The 22,666-nt window shown below is 41.2% G+C and overlaps 1 protein-coding gene across 6 annotated transcripts in view; it reads right to left on the bottom strand.

Moving 5' to 3' along the window:
• Positions 1-3,509: 3,509 nt before the first annotated feature.
• The window catches only part of Mdm4 (MDM4 regulator of p53), a 38,398-nt gene continuing 19,241 nt past the window's right edge, over positions 3,510-22,666 (bottom strand). For 4 of the 6 annotated variants that reach the window (XM_036201924.1, XM_036201926.1, XM_036201927.1 and 1 more), the window contains exons 8-11: positions 20,198-20,358; positions 11,662-11,808; positions 10,015-10,095; positions 3,510-5,521 (exon numbers count right to left, since the gene is read on the bottom strand). In XM_036201924.1, coding sequence (XP_036057817.1) covers positions 4,952-5,521; positions 10,015-10,095; positions 11,662-11,808; positions 20,198-20,358 — 959 coding nt within the window. In that variant the 3' untranslated portion in view covers positions 3,510-4,951. The remainder of the gene's footprint in view (positions 5,522-10,014; positions 10,096-11,661; positions 11,809-20,197; positions 20,359-22,666) is intronic. The other 2 variants (XM_036201929.1, XM_036201930.1) reach the window with 1 other exon arrangement.

Here is a 22,666-nt window from a genome sequence, read left to right as displayed (position 1 = left end):
CCAACAATAAAAGGGGTGGGGTGGGGTGATGTGTCTATACACATCCAACTACTTGCTTTGTAAAAATATCAACCGCCTTTGGGTGACAGATTGAATGCTCAGATTGGCCCTCAAGGTCACAACACAAGGCGGATCTTCAGCAGCGCACTGCCAAACTCTAACCACTGAAGGGACTGTCCTGGCTGCACTACTTGCCCTTTTAGCTTATCTGGCTTCTCCACCTTAAGAAATGGGGTCCTACTGGCTGTGACGTGCTCCTATAAGGGACTGGAGGGCCTACGCAAACACAAAGAAGCAGGGGAAGCAGCGCCAGGGACGTGAGACAGGTCTCCGGTAACATCAGTCATTCAAAAGGCTACCGAGGATGGGTGTGGGGCACACGCCTTTAGGCCAAGCACTCAGAAGGCAGAGGCAGGCAGACCTCTGTGAGTTTAAGGACAGCCTACAAAGCAAGTTCTAGGTCAACCAAGGGCTACACAACGAGACCCTGTCTCTTCAAAAGAAAAAAAATAAAAGCTACTGAGGGAAGATAGAAATAATTTATAGTAAGCTTCTTTACCAATAATGGCATGACTTGGGATTGCACATTTATTACATCAAAAGATCTCAAAATGCCTAGAGGACATTCTCCCACAGGAGGGAGGGCTGGCAGCTCCTCTAAAGAAGCACATAGTAACTGCAGACAACCAGGAGCTGTCAACAGGAAGAACATCTCCACACTAACAGGACACTACTCCCAAGCCAGGGCTAGGGAGTCACTTTAACCATGGGTCTCAGATACTCAGTTCCAGTTCAGCCTGAGAGGGCTTACTAGTTCCTCTCATAAGCTTTACTGCAACTATCTACTCATAAATCTAAGGAATCTGGTGACCTAACCTCACCATTCCCTATGGCAGTGCAAAATTCCACCCATCTGTAAACATTGTACACTTTACTTTTGGCACAGAGGACAGCTTCCGGGTTTATCTTTGAAGTGCAGATTCTAAAAGCTAATTCTTTATCTAAAGTTTTTTTTTTAGCAAAGGGTAGCATCAATCTAGATATTATACATATACATGAATAGTTGGAGGCATCAGGAAATAGTCTTTAGGCTTCAGTAACAATTTAGGCTAAGAGGAAAAATAACAGTCACAGTATCTAAAGCCATGTTAGATAAGTTCACGGAACATCATGGGAATAGAACCAAACAAACAAAAACACTGCCAAACAGCTAGACCAAAAAGCATCTTCCTTTCTAACGAGAACCAAACAGGTAACATTAGGGAACTGGGAATATTCACCAATTTCACAATCGTGACTTTTCAAGAGAACCATTACATTGAACTGACATACAAATGTTACAAGTGAATTTCAGAATAAATTCTTTCAAACCATACAAACTATCACATCTAAATATACATAAATATATATATATATATATATATATATATAATATATAAATCACACAAATGCTTGGCAGTAAAACGTGCTATTACACAATTCTGTGGCAGTTAGGAGGCTGGACTGGCTGCTCTGATCCACCAGCAGCAACCCTTATCTAGGACACTGTAGATGGGCCAGAGAGGCAATACAGCCTTTGTGAAAGCTTGGTCTTCTGACACAGTAGTAAATACAGAAGCATACCAACAACCATGAAGTCCTGGGTAAGGAATAAGCTAACAGTGAGGAGACTTTTCTAACAACCTATCATCTTTGTTCTGCACTTTCTGTCAAAGATAGCATGATCACAAATACTGATTTAAATGACAACCAAAGTGAGAAATTTAGCCAGCACATGCCTATAAACCCAGCACTCAAGAGGCAAAAGCAGGAAGATCACCGCAAGGTTGGGGCCAGCCTGAGATATAGGGTGAGGCCTGGGGCCAGTCATAGCCAAACAGCAAGATCCTGCCCCAAAAGAGGAGCATTAGCATAAAGTAAAATTACTTCCTTTAACACATTCTATTTTGAATAGAGTGCTTAGAAAATCTCAAAGACCCAATTCCACTCAGGAGGAGGTCCTGCCTAGGAAATGACTAGAGTCCAGGGTTAGATACATCATAACCTGTTCTGAAGCAGGGGATGTGACTGATGACATCTGCGATCACCTTCATGCTTTGTTATTGTCACCACCATGGAGATGTGGAAAAAGATGTCTGTTATTATCAGTCTCTTAAAGAGCCTGCATATCAAGCCAAACAGGAGTTACGGGATTGTTAATACTGACAAAAGATCTAGTCTAGCAAGGACCAAGGAAAGAAAAATCCTACTCAAGTTTGCTCCAACTAGTGAAACTGTCAACTGAGAGCGATGACAAGATCGGCTGGGAAAGCGCTCCTTTGCAAACTGGTGGTTTGGATGACAATGGCCTCCACAGGCTGTTTTGGGAAGGCCTTGTTGGGAGAGGTGTGTCTCGGCGTTCTCCTCTGCTCCTACTTGCAGATGAAACTGTGAAGCTCTCAGATGTTCCTGCCATCATGAACTAACCCTCTGAAACCATACACCCAATAAATGCTTTCTTCTATACTTTGCCTTGGAGTGTTCTGCCACAGCGACTGAAGACACCAGCTGGTAGCGGAAGTGGGCCACTGCTGTGAAAGACCTGACCACGTGGTTTCTGGAGGACTGTGGAGGACTGGGACTTTGGTTAAAGCCTGGAAGACAGTAGTGTCAAAAGCTGGGTGGCCCTACCAATTATTAGCCACTGGGATAAAGACTATTCTTGGGGTGTTTTGGCAAAGGATATGGCTGCCTTCTGCCCTTGTCCGAACAATCAGTCTAAGCAGAAAGTGAAAAGAAACTGACTAATTTCTTTCACAGAGACTTCCAAATACCCAAATTAAGTTAAGCTTCCAAATTGTGAAGGGAAAAGGCCCAAGGAAGCTCCAGCTCCTAAAATGCAACAACCAAGGACAATTGCTGCAAGTGTAACTCAAGGAGGCCAGGCTCCTCCTAAGCAGGCGGCAGAACTTGGCAGTGTCTTCTGCTTGATTCCTGGATACATGAGTAAGGGGGTTGTGGAAGCTTCCCCCACAGTTCAGAACACCGCTGAGGCCACACAGCAAGGAGCCTGTAAATGCAGAGGTGTCAGAGCCATATGATTATCATCTGCCAGGAGAGCTGCACACAAGAAGGGAGTCAGGAAGCATGTCACAGTTAGCTAAGCAAGAAGGGTGGCGTTGTCTGTGCTCTTCGACACCAGACACGAAGGTACAGGATTTGGAATTTTCTCTGCTGGGTTTCCGTCTTGCTTTGGTCCATATTTCCTCACTATCCCTGGAATACAACTCTGTAGAATTGTGATGTATAGTCTGGGCCATTGTGTATTATAAGAATTTGCTTTTGACTAAAAGACTTGACTTTTAAATTATGTCAAAACTAAAAGACTATAAGGATTTTTGAGGTTGGGCTAAATGCATTTTGCATTCATTATAAGATGGCCAAAAGCCTATGGAGGCTAGGGAGTGGAATGTGGCAGTTTACATGAGAATGGCCACCATAGGCCACTGAATACTTGGCCCCCAGTTGGTGGAACTGTTTGGGAAGAATTACAAGGTGTAGCCTTGTTGGAGGAAGTATGGCACCGTGGGGCAAGTTTTGGGGTTTCTGGGTTCTTTCTCTGCCTCCTACTTGCAGATCAAAATGTGAGCTCAGCTGCTCTGCCAGCACGGAATCTAACCCTCTCAAAGGCAAGCCCAATTAAATGCTTTCATATTTTGCTTTGGTCATGGTTTTTGTCACAGCAATTGAAGAATAACTACAACAACTAATCCAATGGGCATTTGGTGGGATAGGGTCTACTGGTAGAGCAGGGGGGCAGGGTCAATGCAAGAATGTACAAATGCTAACACATCTCCCTTTAGTAGTAATTACAGAAGCCCCAATGGTCCTAGTCCAGCAGGGCCATCATGGGATTAAATACCATGTATCTCCTCATTTCTAAGAGCAGGAGTCATAGGAAAGGCTGAGACAGCTAGATGCCCCCCAAGTTCAATAGTTCTAGAGACTTGGTCTTTAAAATGATTTACTCATATTGCTGGGGAAACACCAAGACAGGTTCAGTAGACATAGATAAGTATAAGGGCTTCAGTTTGAAGAACTTCAGTTTGTATACTGGTATTATACTAAATTGATGTGGTCTAAAATGACTAAGCAGAATTAAAGATCAATTTGTTTCCCTCCCTTTTTACAGATGCTACATCCCCTCTTCTCTCCACTTGTTCAAATCCTACCATAGGCCATTGTCTCAGAGTGTGAACAACTCTAGAGGCTGAGTACAAAAACATCTAGCCAGCTTCCAGGAGACAAACACAAAGTGTTGATTACTAAGTCTGTACCTTCTCTTTGAGAAGGCTGTGCAGAGATGTACACTCCTGTTATTTATTTGATCTAAAGCTGAGAGATTTCAACTGGGCATAGTAGGACAGCCTGTAAGCATAGCCATGTAGATAGAAACGACAGGGGAATCAGGAGCTGAAGGTCGTCCTTGGCTATACAATGAGTAATCAATTTGTTTCTTCAGTGTTGGCCCTAGTATTTTTCTAACAATTACCTTAGATTCTGATGCCCCAAGAACATTACATAACAGCAGGGTAGAGAAACAAGTCAACTAATGTTATCCTCTTGCAATAATTTGCCAAGTGAATTAAAAAAAAAAAAAGCATTGTTATGTTTCTATTTGATACTATTCCCTCTCAGATTTGAGATTTAGGAGAACAAAGTGATTTACCTATCTTGTCATGTTAATGAAACCCTCAAACTGATCTTCTGAAATTCCATATATGCTTACATAAACAAACACATGCAATGGGTCACACTCATAAAAAATGCTCAATACTGATGCTTTGAAAAACAAGGTCTCCCTATATGGCTCAGACTGGCATCAAAATTGGCGATCTTCTGCTCCTACCTCTAAAGAATACTGATTTTTGAGCAATGACCTGGTCCTAGTATTTCTCTGCAACTGACTCAGCTATGCTATAAAAACTTTAATAACCAATTGAATCTCTTTCTTACAAGCAGGACATAAAGCCCCAGCCTTCTTTAGTCTTCTGGCACAAGGGAAACAAGTTGTCAGATGGCCTGTCCTCCCATGAATAATGTTCCCATCCCGAGGCCTTTTTTCACATAAGCTACACGGCTTCAAGATGTTTTGATAATCTTCCATAGTCTCTGTATCCGTTTTCTGCTCAGAAAGGATATCTGCTTGTTCTCTCATGCTTGAGATGGTCTCTTGGCTTTCGGAACTATGAGCCAAATCCAAAAATTCCACTGAGTTACAAGGGTCAAACTTCGTATTTTCTTCCTTTAAATATACATCTTTAGGCCTAACAACTGGAGCTGAAATGGTTCTCCGACAATCGGGGACATCAATTCCTTCATTCTCTTTCTTTTCAGGTATGGCAGTAATATTAGATGTGGAGAGAGAATGAGTTAATTTAGAGCAATCCGAATACCAATCCTTCCTCAAGGCCCAGCAACGAAAACAGTACCTCTTGCTTGGAGAATTAAACTTCTTGCACTCCGTACACTGCCACTCATCCTACAAGAGGTTAAGTGAAGCCAATCAAAACAGTGGTAAAAAAGACACTAAGAAAATATCAGACCCCCCCCCTCCCAATAACAACAAGACAAACAGGAAGAAAGGCCAAATTCGAATTCTCATTTCACTAAGTATTTCTTTAGACATCCCATATCAGTGACCCAACCTGAGACCTGAAATTCTATACTCACAGGAAAGAGGATCTTTGCAAGTTTTGTTTTGTTTTCTTTTTCCGAGACATAGTTTCTCTGTGTCGTTTTGGTGCCTGTCCTGGATCTCACTCTGTAGACCAGGCTGGCCTTGAACTCACAGAGATCCTCCTGCTTCTGCCTCCGGAGTGCTGGGATTAAGGCGTGCGCCACCATGGCCCGGCAATCTTTGCAAGTTTTACACTGATAGTGCCACAACTCTTTTCAGATCTAAATTTGGTATAGTTATCTTTGAAGAAAGTTCATTATCTTGGACTAGCCAGGTTGGATGACATTTATATTCCTTTTACTTGCCTTCTTTCAGGTCACTTTTCCATTCACAATTTATTCCTTGTCTGGCCAGTGGCTAAAAATAAAACTTACAAAGGGCTGGAAAGATGGCTCAGTGTTAAGAACACTGGTTGTTTTTCCAGGAGTCAGTTTTGGCTCCTAGTACCTACATGGCAGCTCAAATTCCCTGTAATGTTAGTTCCATGGGATCCACCACCCTCTTTTGGCCTCCAAGAACAACAGACACACAAGTGGTACACAGACATACATACAAACCAATACATATAAAATAAAAATAAATCTTAAAAAAAAGTCAGGTGTAGTGGCACACACCTTTAATCCCAGTACCTGAGAGGCAGAGACAGGAAGATCTATAAGTTCAATGCCAGCCTGGTTTACAGAGTGAGTTCTAAGACAGCCAGGGCTGTACAGAGAAACCTAGTCTCAAAAAACCAACAACAAAACAAACAAACATCAAAAGAGCTGGAGAGATGGCTCACTAGTTAGGAGCACTTGCTATTATTGCAAAAGACCTGAGTTCAGTTCCCAGCACCCAGTAAGGCACCTCAAAACTGTAACTTCAACTTGAAGGGATCAGGATCCAAAGCCCTCTTCTGGCCTCTTGAGGGTACTGAAACACATGTGAGCATAAACACACATGCAAAACTTTAAAAGTAAAAATAAAAACTAGGGCTGAATAAATGCCTCAGCAGTTGAGAACACTTGTTCAGCCAGGCGTGGTGGCACATGCCTTTTATCCCAGCACTTGGGAGGAAGAGGCTGATCTGTGTGAGTTCAAGGCCATCCTGGTCTACAGAGAGAGATCCAGGACATCCAAGGCTGTTACACAGAGAAACCCTGTCTTAAAAACAAAACAAAAACCACAGAGGACAGGGCTCAATTCCCAGTACCACATGGTGGTTAGCAACTATCTGTAACTCCAGTTCCAAGGGAACCAATGCCCTCTTCTGACCTCCAGAGGTACCAAGCACTCATGTGGTATACATATATACAGACAGACAAAACACATATATATATAAAATAAAAATGAATAAATAAATCTTATTTGAAAAAATCTTACAATGAGAAAAAGAGACAGACAGACAGACAAACAGAGACAGAGACACTTGAAAATGATTTTCCTCAACCTCTCACTGTTGCAGGGTCATAGGTAGCTAATGGCATGCCTAAATCACACCTTGGAAAAATGATGTCCTTGTCCTTGAATGCCAAGCAATTTTCCTTCTACTTCTCTCTACTAGAAGACCTACAGCTCAATGAATTTTAAATGCCTTGCTTAATTCAAAGGTAGCTATCTGGAATGAGCCAGGAGTATTTAATGTGAATGATTGCCTGGTTCTGACAGAATCAATGATTTGACACAGGCAGACTGGATTTCTTTCAGGACGTGGTAGTCTAAATGGATATCCCTAAGTCTCTGGCATTTTAATATTTAGTTCCCAGTTGGTGAACTATTGGGAAGAATTAGGAGCTGTGGCCTGTGGTGATTTAATAAGAATGGCCCTCATAGGCTCAGAAGATTTTGAATGCTTGGTCACCAGGGAGTGGCTCTATTTGAAAGAGTTACGTGTGGCCTTGTTGGAGGAAGTGTGTCACTGGAGGTGGGCTTTGAGGTCTCAAAAGCCCATGTCATGCCCAGTGGCTCTCTCTCCTCCTGCTGCCAGCATTATCCAGATATAGAACTCTCAATTACTTCTCCAGCACCATGTCAGAGCATGCTGCCATGATCCCTGCTGTGACCAGAATGGACTAAACCTCTGAAATGGTAAGCAAGCCCCAATTAAATGCTTTTTTCTAAATCAGAGTTGCCATGGTCATGGTGTCTCTTCACAGCAACAGAACACTGACTAAGATATGGCCTTATTGGAAGAGGTGTAACTGGGAGGCAGACTGAGGTTTCAAAAGTTTCCAAGCCTCCTCAGCTCTCTACTTCCAGCTTGGAATTTATGATGTGAGCAATCAACTGTTCATACCGCCTTACCTTCGTTATGCAATCTAACCCTCTAGAACTTTAGGAGTGATTAAATGCTGTCTTTGTAAGTTACCCTGGTCATGGTGGTTTTTTTTCCAGAGCAATGGAAAAGTAACTGACACACAACACAAAGGCAACAGTGCAAATGCAGAGGTCACAAATCAACTGCCCAGAATGAGAGGCAAGAGGCATGGACCATTTGTTAAACTACAACACTCACCAGTTTAGGACCCTTCAATCTTGCCTGAAATGCTATATACATACTCAAAAGGCCGTCATAATAATTTGGAATTCATAATTGATAGTATGCTACAGTTTAATTGCCATTGCTTTTTTTTATAGTACATAAAATAGCAGGGCTTATTAAGTCCAATGGCATCTTTGATTTGATGAAATATCATCTATTTGCTTAATAGCTTTTCTGATTAAGATGAGAACATTTATCTCAGCTATTTGTATTCTGGTCAAGAACACTTACTAGACCAATTATGTTCCACTTTATCACTTATCTTTGCAAAGAGAGATGATTTTGCAAAGAATTACCATAATAGTCAACAGCAGTAGGGATAGAGGGTGAGAATCAACAGCAGGGACAAACTAAAGTTCTATCTCCAAGCAGCAAAATGTGAAATGCCCTTTTTATTCATATTCAATTCCTAGAATGTTTCCACAGTGAGTAAGCTACAGCGGAAACTTGATTTTAAAAAAACAAAACTCTAATACATTTAGGCTGATTTAACTTGTCACTTGGCAACAAATTTGACCTATTACCTAAAAGTTTAATATCAACTCTTTAGTAACCCTCCATTAATATTAACTGTATGGAAATTAAGCTAGTTTTCATTTGCATATTTTTGTTTGTGTCTCAAGACAGTTTCTCTATGTAGTTTTGGTGCCTGTCCTGGATCTCACTCTGTAGACCAGGCTGGCCTAGAACTCAGAGATCCACCTGCTTCTGCCTCCTGAGTGCACTGCACCACCAGCAGCAGATTCATTTGCATCTTTTTAACAGATGCTGGTAAAATTGTTTTTCTAACTCAAAGATTTTACAAAACTTACAGAACTGTCCTTTAGGATGAGAAAGGTGTTCAAATGAGGGAAAGTAATGGAGGGCTACTCTGGGTGTGTGTCAGGAGCTAGAGGACTCGGTGTGGGTTTGTGCCATGGTATATTTGTGGAGATCAGGGGGTAACTTCAAGTTATTGTTCCCCTTCCACCTTGAGACAAGGTCCCTGTCATTAGCTACTGCATATGCCAGGCTAGTTGGCAACAAAGCTTCCAGGAATTCTCCTCTCTTCCTTGTTGCCACAAGAGCACTCGGATTACAGACACACACCACTAAGCCTGCCTTTCAAGGGCTCTGAATAACGTCCTCATGTTTTCACAGCAGGTGATTTACCCACGGACCCATCTCCCCATGCCATCCTGTTTTGTTCTGGTTTTTTGGTTTGGTTTGGTTTTGGTTTTGGTTTTGATACAAGGTTTCTCTGTGTACCCCTGGCTGTCCTGGAACTGCCTCTGTAGATCAGGCTGACCTCAAATTCAGAGATCCACCAGCCTCTGCCTCCTGAGTGCTGGGAATTAAAGGTGTACGCCGCCACCACCCAGTTGTCTATAGTTTTGATAGTGGGAACAGGGGTATTTGATCATCTTTCCCAAGGTAGGGAAAATATTAGATTAAATCATTGTTTTATAGCCTTGCAGTGGTGGCACATGCTTTAATTCCAACACTCAGGAGGCAAAGGCAGGCAGATCTCTGTCAGTTGAAGGCCAGTCAGGTCTACAAAGTGAGTTCCAGGACAGCCAGGACTATTACACAGAGAAACCTTACCTTGAAAAGAAAAATTTAAAAAATCTTTTATCTTCTCAAATTCCAATTAAAAGCTTAAGAAGCTGAAATGTAAAGAACCCAACACATTTTAAAAGTAGGAAAAGTAGACAGAAACAGTAAAAAGTGACAGTCTTCAATGCACGGGAACTACAATTCAGCTAAAAATTGGCCACAGCCAAACAGTTTTTACCTCAGAGGTTAGTTCCACATCAGTATCCTCACTCAAGGACTTGGGGTCCTCAAGATCATCATCTTTTCCCACTCCAATCATCTGCGAAGGTAAACAGACTACATTAGAAATGCTAACCACAAAGCAATGCACAGCTTCAATACAAAACTCACTCTGTCCCATGTCACTACCACTTAAATAGGATATAACAAAAACGTAAGACCAAAACCTTGATCCTGTAGACATATGGTTAACAATTTAGTAACACTAATGATGGAAAAGCAGCCAGAGGGTTACCAAATATCTTCTATTTTCAGAAAGAGGTGTCCAAATTTACCACTTCAAAGAAAACCAATGCCAGTAACGTAAAAGCAGCACCTACTGGCTGGGGGTGGTGGCACACACCTTTAATTGTAGCACTCGGGAAGCAGAGGTAGGTGGGTCTCTGTGAGTTCTGGGATAGCCAGGTCCACATGGCAAAACTATGATTTTCTCTCAAATGTTCAAGTATTTTAAGACCTGTTCTACTTTATATAAAAATTTCCAAACTGTCCATCTTCATTTTAGTCACCAACATTCCTTCCAATGTTGTCTATAATTGGTTTAGAGAGTCTAACATATTTATAGCAAAAACCCCAAATTCCCAAAACTTTATAAGATGGCCCAATTTAACCCAGCATTTGTTTTTGTTGCTGCATTTATCTACTGCTACATTTATTCAGTATTTTTTTCTTTCATCTTTTTTTAATCTTTTTTTTTCACTTAGTGTACAAAATAATGGGTCTCATCTATTTTCACACACATAATCAATACGTATTACTGAGACTTGTCTATGTGCTAAGCACCAGCTCTGCTGTCCAACTCTGACAGCTGAGCTGCTGCTTCAACAGTGTGTGTTCATACCACAGTACTGACAGTCCAATTCCTTCAAGCTTTGTAAGACAGGGTTTCTCTGTGTAGCACTGGCCAGCCTGGAACAAGCTCTGTAAACCAGGCTGGCCTTAAACTCAAGACTTGATTCACCTGCCTCTGCCTCCCAGTGCTGGAATTAAAGGCATATACCACTACCCCCAGCTCTGACTCCTTTTATGACTTTATTTTAATTATGTGTGTGCATACAGGTTTATGCATGTGAATACAGTGCCCAAGGAGGCCAGAAAGGAGCACTAGGTGCCCTGGAGCTGGAGTGAGAAGCAGTGAGTCACCAGACATGGAGGCTAGAAGTGAACTTGTGTCCTCTGGAGAGCAGCAGGAAGGGATCTGAAGCACTGAGCTCTCTCTAGCCCCCATCCCCAACTCCCTTAATACAGGAGAAAATCAAACTCACTTTAAATAGGTTTTAAAAAATAGCTTTTTCCAGTTTAGTTATAAAGTGGTCACAAAGCTACCAAGATTCTTAAAACATAAGAACCTGTAACAGAAACTGCTGAGGCCATTTACAGCTTTGTCTTATAAGCAAAAGTTTCTAGAAGAAATACTCTACAATGGACCATAGGAGGGAAGGGGCAGATGTCCCTAAAGCAACAAGAGCTTCTCCATAAATCCTGGCTCAGTTCTAAGGCAGCCTTGTCTAACTTAATCTAAATCTGAAAACTGGAACAGAAATACACCTAAACAGACAGTTCTATGAATGCAGGTCCACTGCAGAGAGAAAATGTTCACACATACCTTTTTGTCACTTGCTTTCCCTACTTCACTTGCTTGCTCAGAATTAGCAGCTTCAACTTTTATTCCAACACCTAATTGCTCTGACACTGACTCATTTAAAAACCACAAATCGTCCGTAGTGTCTGAAACAATGGCAGTACCTACATCCTAACAGAAAAAAACAAAAGTGAACTTTGTAATCAGTGATTTATGAGAGATGTTGAACCAACTCAATGTCTTCACATGCCATCCAGAGACCACCATGACTCTCCTCAACAGACATGTCTTCTTCATTCAGTAGGTCTCTATGTGTCACCTTCTAAGGTTGCAAAATGGGTAGATACAGGTACCTGAATTTTTAACACTAAATGAGGTACAATATATACAAAATGGTACAAAAATAGCTTAAAAGAACTCACCAGTAGCTCTACTAAACACAATGCATTCAACGGTCACCTCCACACATGAGAATCTAGGAAAGTTCTATGCTTTCTGACATATTCCTTCCTAATTTAATGATCAGTAACTGCTTTCCAGAAAAATACTGATGGCAGTCCCACTCTCTGAACATGATACATTTGAAATTTGTGTTTCTTTTTGAAAAACAATTTCATTATTAGTCCTGGTGAGCCTGGAATTCACGCTATAGCTCAGACTGGCCTCAAACTCCACATCCTCCTGCCCCCAACCTCTTCAGTGCTCAGACTATACACATGCACCACCACACACAGCTACTTTCTGAAGCTTTAAACACCCAACATATGTAAACTTAACTTCTATATTCACCTATAGACATCTGTTAAGGGTTTATTTTTATTTTATGACTATAGGTGTTTTGCTGCATGCAGTGCACAGAGGCCAGAAAGGGGGTCCTCTGGAACTGGAGCTGTAACAAGATGTGATCAACCATGTGGATACTAAGAACTGAACCCAGATCCTCTGCAAGAACATCTTAACCTCTGAACCATCTTTCCAGCCCATTATCCATATGACATTTTTCTAGAACTTTGTGTTTTGCTACTGTTCTATGACCTTTTTTTAAAGAACACTCACTGAATGCATATTATGTACCAGATACTATTCTAGGTACTCAGTAAGTGAACAATGCAAAAGCCCTGGTCTTACATTTCAATGAGAGTAAACAATAATTACAAATATAAAACTTAACAGTGTTTCTATAAAGTAGCAAGCGCAATTGAGAATATCAACTAAGATAAAAGCAAGACAACATACAACAAATGATGAAAAGGAATGCTGGTGGGATAATAAACTAATGCACGCACGCCACACACACACACACACACACACACACACACACACACACCAGTAACAACAAAACGAATGGAGTCACTATGGAAATCTGTGTGAAAGTTTCACATGCAATCTTTCCACTCCAGTATACACTCAAAGTACTCTAGCCCTATCACATAGATAACTTGCACATCCATGTTTATTGCTGTACTTCTCACAATAGCTAAGAAATGGAATAAAGCTATGGTACCTAGAGACAACAGAATCTTACTTAGACATAAGGAAAAACGGTATTTTCAGGAACACTGATGACCCAGAGAGCATTTGTTAAGTAAAATAACCCAGGCTCAGAAAGACATACAATGAATGTCGCCTGTCATATGCATGTTCTAGATGTTAATTAGGGGAGGGGGGCCTCATGAAACTATCAAGGAAAAATAGAGATATTAAGGGGCTGGAACAAAGTCATGGAATACATGTGACATGAAAACAAAAGAGAGACACTACTAAAAGGGAAGAACGGGTGCTGTGGATATTGCTCTGTGTAAATAAAGTTCTGATTGGCCAGTGGCCAGGCAGGAAGTATAGGCGGGACAAGAGAGAAGAGAATTCTGGGAAGTAGAAGATTGGAGGGGGACACCACCAGCCGCTGCCTCCATGAGAAGCAACATGTAAAGACACTGGTAAGCCACAAGCCATGTGGCAAAGTATAGACTAACAGAAATGGGTTAATTTAAGATAGAAAAGGTAGATAACAAGCAGCCTGCCACGGCCATACAGTTTGTAAGCAATATAAGTCTCTGTGTGCTTTCTTGGTTGGGTCTGAGCGACTGTGGGACTGGCAGGTGAGAGAGATTTATCCTGACTGAGCCAGGCAGGAAAACTCCAACTACAAATGGCGCCCAACGTGTTGGTAAGAGTTTCCACCTAAAACCTGAGAAAAAAGATTCTAAGACGGAACTAAAAACAGCTTCCTAGTTGTCTCTCTCATGTTAGCGGCAGCCTGCAGGTTTGAGCTACTATGGCAGGTTTCTGGCGTGTGCGTCTGACCTGCAGTGTGGCGGGAATAAGGAATCTACAAGCGACACTTTACTCTGCTGCATGGTGGATTTAGCCTTTGCTAATTTAAAAAAAAAAAAAAAAAAGTTTCTGGGCTATGCGCTGCTTTGATAGAACTGCTTCTGATAGTCGATGGTACACATGGCTCCAGACCCAGAGCTGGCGGTAAACTGTACCACCACCATGTTGGGAAGCTGGGGTGGGCGGAGCCAGCAGCCACATCAGCGTTTCAGTCTTACAAAGATGGATATTACACAGAGAATCTGGTTTATGTTGTCTTTGGGATTTTTAACTGCAGAAAAAGATTTGATCGTAAAAGCTGTTGAGTTAAACAAGTATGTAAATTTTAAAGGTACCTTGACTTCAAAATTTGGATATAAGGATATGTTGCTTTGGAAAAGAGTCTCTGCTTTTGTTTCCACAGAAAGCCAGAGGCTGTGGATTTGTTCCAGATTAAGATTCATCAGGTTTGATCAGCCAAGACCACCTGAAAGGTCTCCGATGACACCATGGCCCAGATGATCCGACATCCACAATGGTTTCAAGGCAACTGGCTCATAGGTTCACCCTAATGGACTACTCCATAATCCTAAAATTTTCTTTGTGTCCCCATAAGATACAGTGCCCCCCTCCAGCAGGAAGTAGTAAGAGAAACTATGCCCAAATTCCCAGCTGGCTTTGGAGATGGAATTGGCTCATTCCTTCTCTAAACCCAGACATATTGCTAAAAGGTTAAGAGTTTCTTATGTCCCAAATCAGAAGAGCCCTCTGATATGGGAAAGAAAAAAAAAAAAAAAACCCAATATTTTTATTTAAAGCATGTTGATTATAAATACAATCTCTTTCTAAAAAAGAAAAGGGGATATGATATAGATATAATAGTCTGAAAGGATAGATTAAGAAACATACTTCTAAAGAGCAACAACTTGTTTAAAATGTTTTACATTGGTATAGACTTTAGTCTATTGATACAAACTTAAAGTTAATTTTGTTATACTGTGTGCATATTTCTACTCATGTTTAAGGTATTGTTTGTATAGCTCATTTTAAATTGTAATGGATAATTAAAAATAGATTAATAATTAGTCATCTAGGATAATCATACTTGTAGTCATGTTAGTTAAGTCTTCTAGGTATACAGAGAGATATTTCAGATAGATAGGTAATCTTCAAATACTTCAAAGACCTACAGAATATGGCATTTAAAATACTTTTAAAATTTAGACTTTCTGGACAGTGAGACATGTCTGCTCCTGGCAGCACCGTTTTACTTCAGAGAGGAGGATGGGCATTGAAGACACTTCATATGGAGTTTATCTTCACCTTGGCAAAAACAGCCATTTGGGCAAGAGACTGTTCTTGCCTGGACTGCTTGATCGACTGGACATGCAGGACCCATAGAAAGGTGACCACTAAACTTTGCTTGACAAAATGGTCCTTCAGGTTCCTGCTTCACAGAGTAAACTGCCAGACATTCTACAGGACACTGAGAGAAGTGACTGAGAGACTCTAGCCCTGTGGGCTGAAGACAGATGCCCCAACTTTACAAAGGAACATTAGGTGACTGTCCAGGCTGCCAGCTGTCTCTGTCTACCCTGCAAGACTCCCGAAAGTAGCTTACATCCTTCTCCCGGGTCTCAGGTAATATTATATCCTTCTGAGGTCTTTGATGTGGTTGAAGACTAGATAGTTATAATTTCTTCAGTTATGATAAAAGATAAGTTAGATATAAAACCTTAGACTCACAAATATAAGATAGATAGGATATCTTCTTTAATATTGTAACTATAATTCTTGCTTGATAATTGTTTTGTTATATGTAATTGTACTATGTAAAAGTTAAAACCTTCCTTTAAAAAAAAAGAAAGAAAAGGGGAAGTGCTGTGGATATCACTCTGTGTAAATAAAGTTGATTGGCCAGTGGCCAGGCAGGAAGTATAGGCGGGACAAGAGAGAAGAGAATTCTGGGAAGTAGAAGACTGGAGGGGGACATCACCAGCCGCTGCCTCCATGAGAAGCAACATGTAAAGACATTGGTAAGCCACAAGCCATGTGGCAAAGTATAGACTAGCAGAAATGGGTTAATTTAAGATAGAAAAGGTAGATAACAAGCAGCCTGCCACAGCCATACAGTTTGTAAGCAATATAAGTCTCTGTGTGCTTTCTTGGTTGGGTCTGAGCGACTGTGGGACTGGCAGGTGAGAGAGATTTGTCCTGACTATGGGCCAGGCAGGAAAACTCCAACTACAAACGGGCCACCAGGTGGAGGACATAGGGAGGGAGTGAGAATGGAGGACCATTAAGAATAAAATATGGCCGGGCGGTGGTGGCACACGCCTATAATCCCAGCACTCAGGAGGCAGAGGCAGGTGGATCTCTGTGAGTTTGAGGACAGCCTGAGGACAGCCTCCAAAGCTACAGAGAAACCCTGTCTCGAAAAACCAAAAAAAAAAAAAAAAAAGAATAAAATATGAAACTAGGCATAGTGGCACACACCTTTAATTCCAGCACTTGGGAGGCAGAGGCAAGTGGATCTTTGAGTTTGAGGCCAGCATGGTCTATGTAGTGAGTTCCAGGACAACCAAAGCTGCACAGTGGGACCCTGTCTCAAAAAACAAAACAAAACAGATATATGATCCCTCTAAATCAATTGAGCAAAGCTCAAATGAACTCACAGAGATGGAAGGAGCAAGCACAGGGCTTACACAGGTTGTACCAGGTCCTCTGTGTATATATTATAGCTTTCAGTTTAGTATTTTTATGGGACTCTTCTGTGTGAACAAATGGGTCTCTAATTCTTGTGTCTTCTCTTAGGAGTTTTGCTATGGTAGTATTTTGTTTGTGCTTTAACAAATAAAGCCTGCTTTAAGATCAGAGGGTGGAACTAGCCATTAGTTAATCATAAAGGTCTGGAAGTCTATATAGACAGGAGACAGGAAGTAATATGGCTGGGTAGAAAGAGAAATATAAGGTGGGCAGACACAGGAGCTCAGCCTTTTTTAGGTAGGAGGATTCAGAGAGGTAAGAGGTGACTCTGGCCGCTCCTTTACTTCTCTGATTTTTCAGCATTTACCCTGGTATCTAATTCCAGGTTTTTATTATTAAGACCACTTAGAATTCACACTAAAGGGACTGGAAAGATGGATGGCTCAGTGGTTAAGAGTACTGACTGTTCTTTCAGAGGACTTGGGTTCAATTCCCAGTGCCTACGTGGCAGCTCACAACTATGTATAACTCCAGTTCCAGGGAACCTGAGACCCTCATGCAAATATACAAGCAGGCAAAACACTAATGCAGATAAAATAAAAGTAGGAAAAAAAAAACAAAAAACCTTTAGCCGGGCAGTGGTGGCGCACACCCTTAATCCCAGCAAGGGTAGGTAGAGACTGGCGGATCTCCATGAGTTCAAGGCCAGCCTGGTCTACAGAGCGAGATCCAGGATAAGCACCAAAACACAGAGAAACCCTGTCTCAAAAACAAACAAACAAAAAAGATCCGCACTACACTTTTCCTTCTGTTGGTTTGCCCTGTTCAACTTCAATATGACAGGTTTTATCTTATATTTTATTTTGTTAAAACAATATAAATAAAATTGCTAATTACTTATGCCATCACTGTCTTAAAAGTTGATTCACAGCCGGGCAGTGGTGGCTCACACGCCTTTAATCCCAGCACTCAGGAGGCAGAGGCAGGCAAATCTCTGTGAGTTCAAGGCCAGCCTGGGCTACAGAATGAGTTTCAGGAAAGGTGCCAAAGCTACACAGAGAAACCCTTCCTCAAAATACAAAAACAAACAAAAAAAAAAGGTGATTCACGTTCTGAATGTCCAGTTTGATTATTTGTTTACTCACTTTTGTTATTAGTAAAAGCATTTTTTACCCAATAAAATGATATATAGAAATGCCATAGTGAAACCCATTACTTTATATATTAACTTTTAAAACTTAAAAAAGACCTAAGGAAAAAAAGTTAAAGGAATAGGGTGGCTGTAAAGGAGGCACTTTTGAGGGTGGGTTTTATAGGGTTACTGCTTAGAAGTGCACATCTACAAAATAAGAAATGGGTCCCTCTGGAATTATGCAACAAAGTAACCTTGGAACTAGTGATAATGACCTCCAAAAAGAAACTACCTTCAAGTCATGTTCTAAATCATGAGAAGGAAATAAAAAGATTTGGGAGAGAAACATTTCACAAAGCAGAAAACAAATTTAAGTTGCCTGGGGGAGGAAGGAACACTGAGTTTCAAGGATTCCACAGTCTTGTGTGTCTAGAAGTCAGGCAGCAAACAATGAAGACTGGTAAAGATAAACTGCAGACATGCTACAGCTATGGTAAGATGTGGGAGTCCACAGAGGCGGCTCTAGAGAGACCTGACTCAGGGACAGAGTAGGGGCTTGCTTTTCCCAGCAGGGCTGCATAATGGGATGATTTGGCCACAGGCGTGGTTACCAGGTGTTTGTATGGGTCTACACTTGGCTGTATGGTGTGCTTTGATCTTGCAAAGGGGGAGGTCTTTTGCCTCTCCCCTTGGCATATTATAAAAAGCCCTTTCAATAAAGGACGAAGCTGTTGGGTATTGATCCAGGCCCTCCCAAAGCTATCCTGTGTTTCTGTCTTTCTAGGTCTTTCTTTCTATCTAATATTTCTTAATTCCTCTCTCCTCCATCTAAGAACTCTTCAAAAGGTGGGAGCTGGATCCCCACAGTAAGGACTACTTACTTGTTTTCTGATCCCACAGAAGAATTATAAACATGGCAATAATGCAAGTTATTCATTAAAAAATGTACTCTTGCCAAGAACTCAGGAGGCAAAAACCGGCAGAGCTCTGTGAGTTTGAGATCAGACTGGTCTACACCATTAAGTTCCAGGGCACACAGTCAGGGCTATGTAGAGACCCTGTCTCACAAAAACCAAAAACAACAACAAAAAAATGGACTCTTGGGAAGAAATCCATCAATAGTCTTTCCTAGATGAGAAGAACCCTATACCACCAACTTATCAGGTGAGGTGTACCCACTGGTACAATAATGGTCCGCTATGGGGGTAACCAACTGTCTCTATTGTTACGACAATACACCATGGGGGGGGGGGAAAGCAAGTTAGAGAGGAAAGGGTTTATTTGGCTTATGCTTCCACATTGCTGTTTCATCGCTGAAGCAGAAAGAACTCAAACAGGAGCATGGCGGTGGTGCCGCATGCCTGTAATCCCAGCACTCGGGAGGCAGAGGTAGGTGGACCTCTGTGAGTTCGAGGCCAGCCTGGTCTACAAAGCGAGTTCCAGGACAGACTCCAAAAGCTACAGAGAAACCCTGTCTCAGGAAAAAAATAAAAAAATAAAAAATCTCAACAGGGCAGGATCCTAGAGGCAGGAGCTGATGCAGAGGTCATGGAGGGGTGCTGCTTACTGGCTTGCTTCACATGGATTGCTCAGCCTGCTTTCTTATAGAACCCAGGACTACCAGCCAAGAATGGCACCACACACAAGGAAGCTGGGCCCTCACACACTAATCAGTAATTGAGAAAATGCCTTACAGCTGGATCTCATGGAGGCATTTCCTCAACTGAGGCACCTTCCTCTCTCATGACTCTAGCTTGTGTCAAGTTGACACACAAAACCAGCCAGTACACCAACCACTTCCTGATTACACAAGAGGGAATTCATGCCTGGAGTACCAGATTCAGTTCCCAAAACCCACATGAAGTTTACAACTGTTGAAACTCTAGTTCCAGATCTAATCCACCCCTCCCAATACATACACATACACATACACACATACACACACACACACATACACACATACACACACACACACACACACACACACACACACACGTTTTTAAAATATTAAAACCAAGAAATGAAGCTATGGTGTGAAATTGCCCACTACCTACATGAACACAGTAATGGCTTAATTGGGTCCTGACAGTTAAAGCAGTAAAAACAAACAACAACAACAAAAACAGGCTAGCTTCTGATGGGTTTTGGATAAAGTCCTGACAACCTGAATGTCTAGGACAGAGAAAGAAGTCATTATCTCCTGTAGCTTGCTAAACTACATCGATTTCATGTTCAAGACCAGACTTTATTAGAGTGACCACCACTTATGAACAGTGTTCACTGTGGAATTTGGACAAGTCTATAGAGATCTGGGCATCATATTCATACAGATAAAACAAAGAAGTAAGAATGCAATATAGTCAAAGTAAGCGAGGACCCAACAGCAGCTTCCCTCAGATTGGTTTGTACCTGGTTGGTCTGTAGGTCAGTCGAGCCATTACTTCTAGGTATGTAGTTGTTTCTCAAGTTCCCTACAAACCACCATGGCAGGCCAGCAACATCCCACTCCTCAAAGTCAAGGTCCAGCCTAGATGTCTCATCTTGAGTTAAATGTTCTACTAAGTCTTCATCTACAGAAATCAAATCAAAGTAACTGTAGGTAATAAAGAACCACCAAGATTTTCTCAGAATACTGAACAATCTTTGTAAAAGTAAGTAAAAAGAAACTCCCATTCACAGTAAGAAAGAAACAAATACCTTAGCGGCATGGTTCAAATCTCCCATTTAGGTTCCATTAGCAAGCAGTAATACGATGACCACTTCAGGACAAGAACTCTACAAGTGTCTGAATGTATTGCTCTAAAAGAATTTCAAAAATTGCCATTTTCTGAAATTTTAAACTTTTCTAACACTGTAATAAACAATAATGACTTTAGAGCCAAGCACGTTGGCACACACCTGCCTTTAATCCCAGCACATAACAAGTTCCAGGTTAGCCAGGGCTACATGGTGAGATCTGGTCTCAAACAAATAAAAAACACATCATCATAATAATAATAATGACTTACTATAATACATGTTTTGATAATGGCTTAGCCAGTGTATTTACAAACATTAATAACGCAGTAGCAAAACCCAAGATCAAAGCAGGGGTACAGATCCTAATGGGAGTCACAAGGTTGAAGTCTTACTGGTGCCGCACATTTGAGGTATTTATCAGTAATGTATATGTTTATTAGGTCCTAACTATCAACAGAGAACTCCCAACTCTCCAAGTAAACATGTATTTGTCTTTTCTGGATCAAGGGCTCCTAGACGTACCAGATGACAAAGCCCCTGGTTTAAGTAGAGGCCTAGACAGTCACTAAGTTCACTTCTGTGCCGTATGCAATCTTTCTATTCTTTTAGTACTTTAGCTTTTCCCTACTTCTCACTGCCTTCTCTCTCTTTCCAATGTACTCCACCTGGCGATGGCAATCACCGGCATAAGTGTGCCCAGGCACATATGAGTCAAAGATTTCCCAAATAAACTGCCAGAGCACAACTAATTACAACCCTCTACTATCATAGGCCTACCTGTGGCCAGAGAAACTTAAATTACATTTTCATCCATTCATTACTGCATGATCAGAAACTAATTCCCAAGACAGAATCATTAGTTATCCTCAAATATTCAAGCTCTACAATTTATTATGAAAGGAATATGAATAATTCTTTCCACAGGTAAAAATGCTTTCTACCTATAGATCTTCCTGGAAATTCTGAAACTATTCATTCCTAAATTTCTACCACAAATTACATACAGCGTCTTGAGCTATTATTTTAAAAAGCTTTTTGTGAGCAGAAATTAAGATCTGCAGTTAAGTGAAAACACACATTTAAAAGACTAAAATAGCCTCAATGAAAACACAAAAATTAGAACATCAATTTGTTCGAATACACTGAGAAATCAAGCCAGCATGGTAAACTAATTCAAATTTAATTTAAACATATAATACAACTATAGTAATATAACTTTTAAAACTTTTTTTTAATTACATGTGCATTGGTGTTTTGCCTGCATGTATGTCCATGTGAGAGTGTGGAACTGGAATTAAAGACAGTTGTGAACTGCCATGTGGTGCTGGGAATTGAACCCAGGTCCTCTGAAAAACACAGCCAGTTCTCTTAACCGCTGAGCCACCTCTCCAGCCCCGTAACATAACTTTTTGAAATATATTCAAAAGTCTAATCTGCCTTTGACCCAATTATGAATCAGGAACCAGATACTAGAAAGCATTATGCCATAAACTAAATACCTTCAGGGAAATTTATGATTTTGCACATTAAAAAAAAAAAAATCCAAATTTTCAGAAAGTATTTTAAGAGAAACTCCCAAAATCTCAGTTAACTCATTCCCCAACCATGTGTCTAGCAGGATGAAAGGCTCTACTATGGCAACACAAATACTCCACTTGCTATCTAATGTTGGCCTCTGGGCTGAACATAGATTGTGCTACTACACAGATTTTGTCATTCTTGCAAACTTTAAATCTTTAAAAATTAGGTGCACCTCAAAAGACAAAAGCCAAGTCATAATGTGAAGTCTACAGAGGGCAACCAAAACTCAAAAGGCTGAGCACAGTGAGTCCATTCACAGAGAACGTGACAAGAGCAAATTCAAACAAGCAGCATCCTCTGAAGCTCGCCTGCTCATGCAAGAATCCCGTACTACCTACTTTCCAGAAGCTGCCAAAGAATACCTACTATCTAAACAGATGCCTGCAGGGAGCTGTGCGGCCTAGTTTCGGACCAGTATATGAGTGCTTGTCCAATGGGTCTCCAGATGAGGCAAAAGCTCACGGGGACAGTCTCACTTGGCCAAGGACCAGTGGAGTTTGGGACAGTGCAGAATAATGCTGGAACCATGAAGCCTGCATGCTCTCTTCTCTCTCACAA

This window comes from Onychomys torridus, chromosome 11 (assembly GCF_903995425.1).
Source record: "Onychomys torridus chromosome 11, mOncTor1.1, whole genome shotgun sequence".
Lineage (NCBI taxonomy): Eukaryota > Metazoa > Chordata > Mammalia > Rodentia > Cricetidae > Onychomys > Onychomys torridus.
Note: the sequence above shows the minus strand (reverse complement) of the source record. Positions and strands in the feature narration are given on the sequence as shown.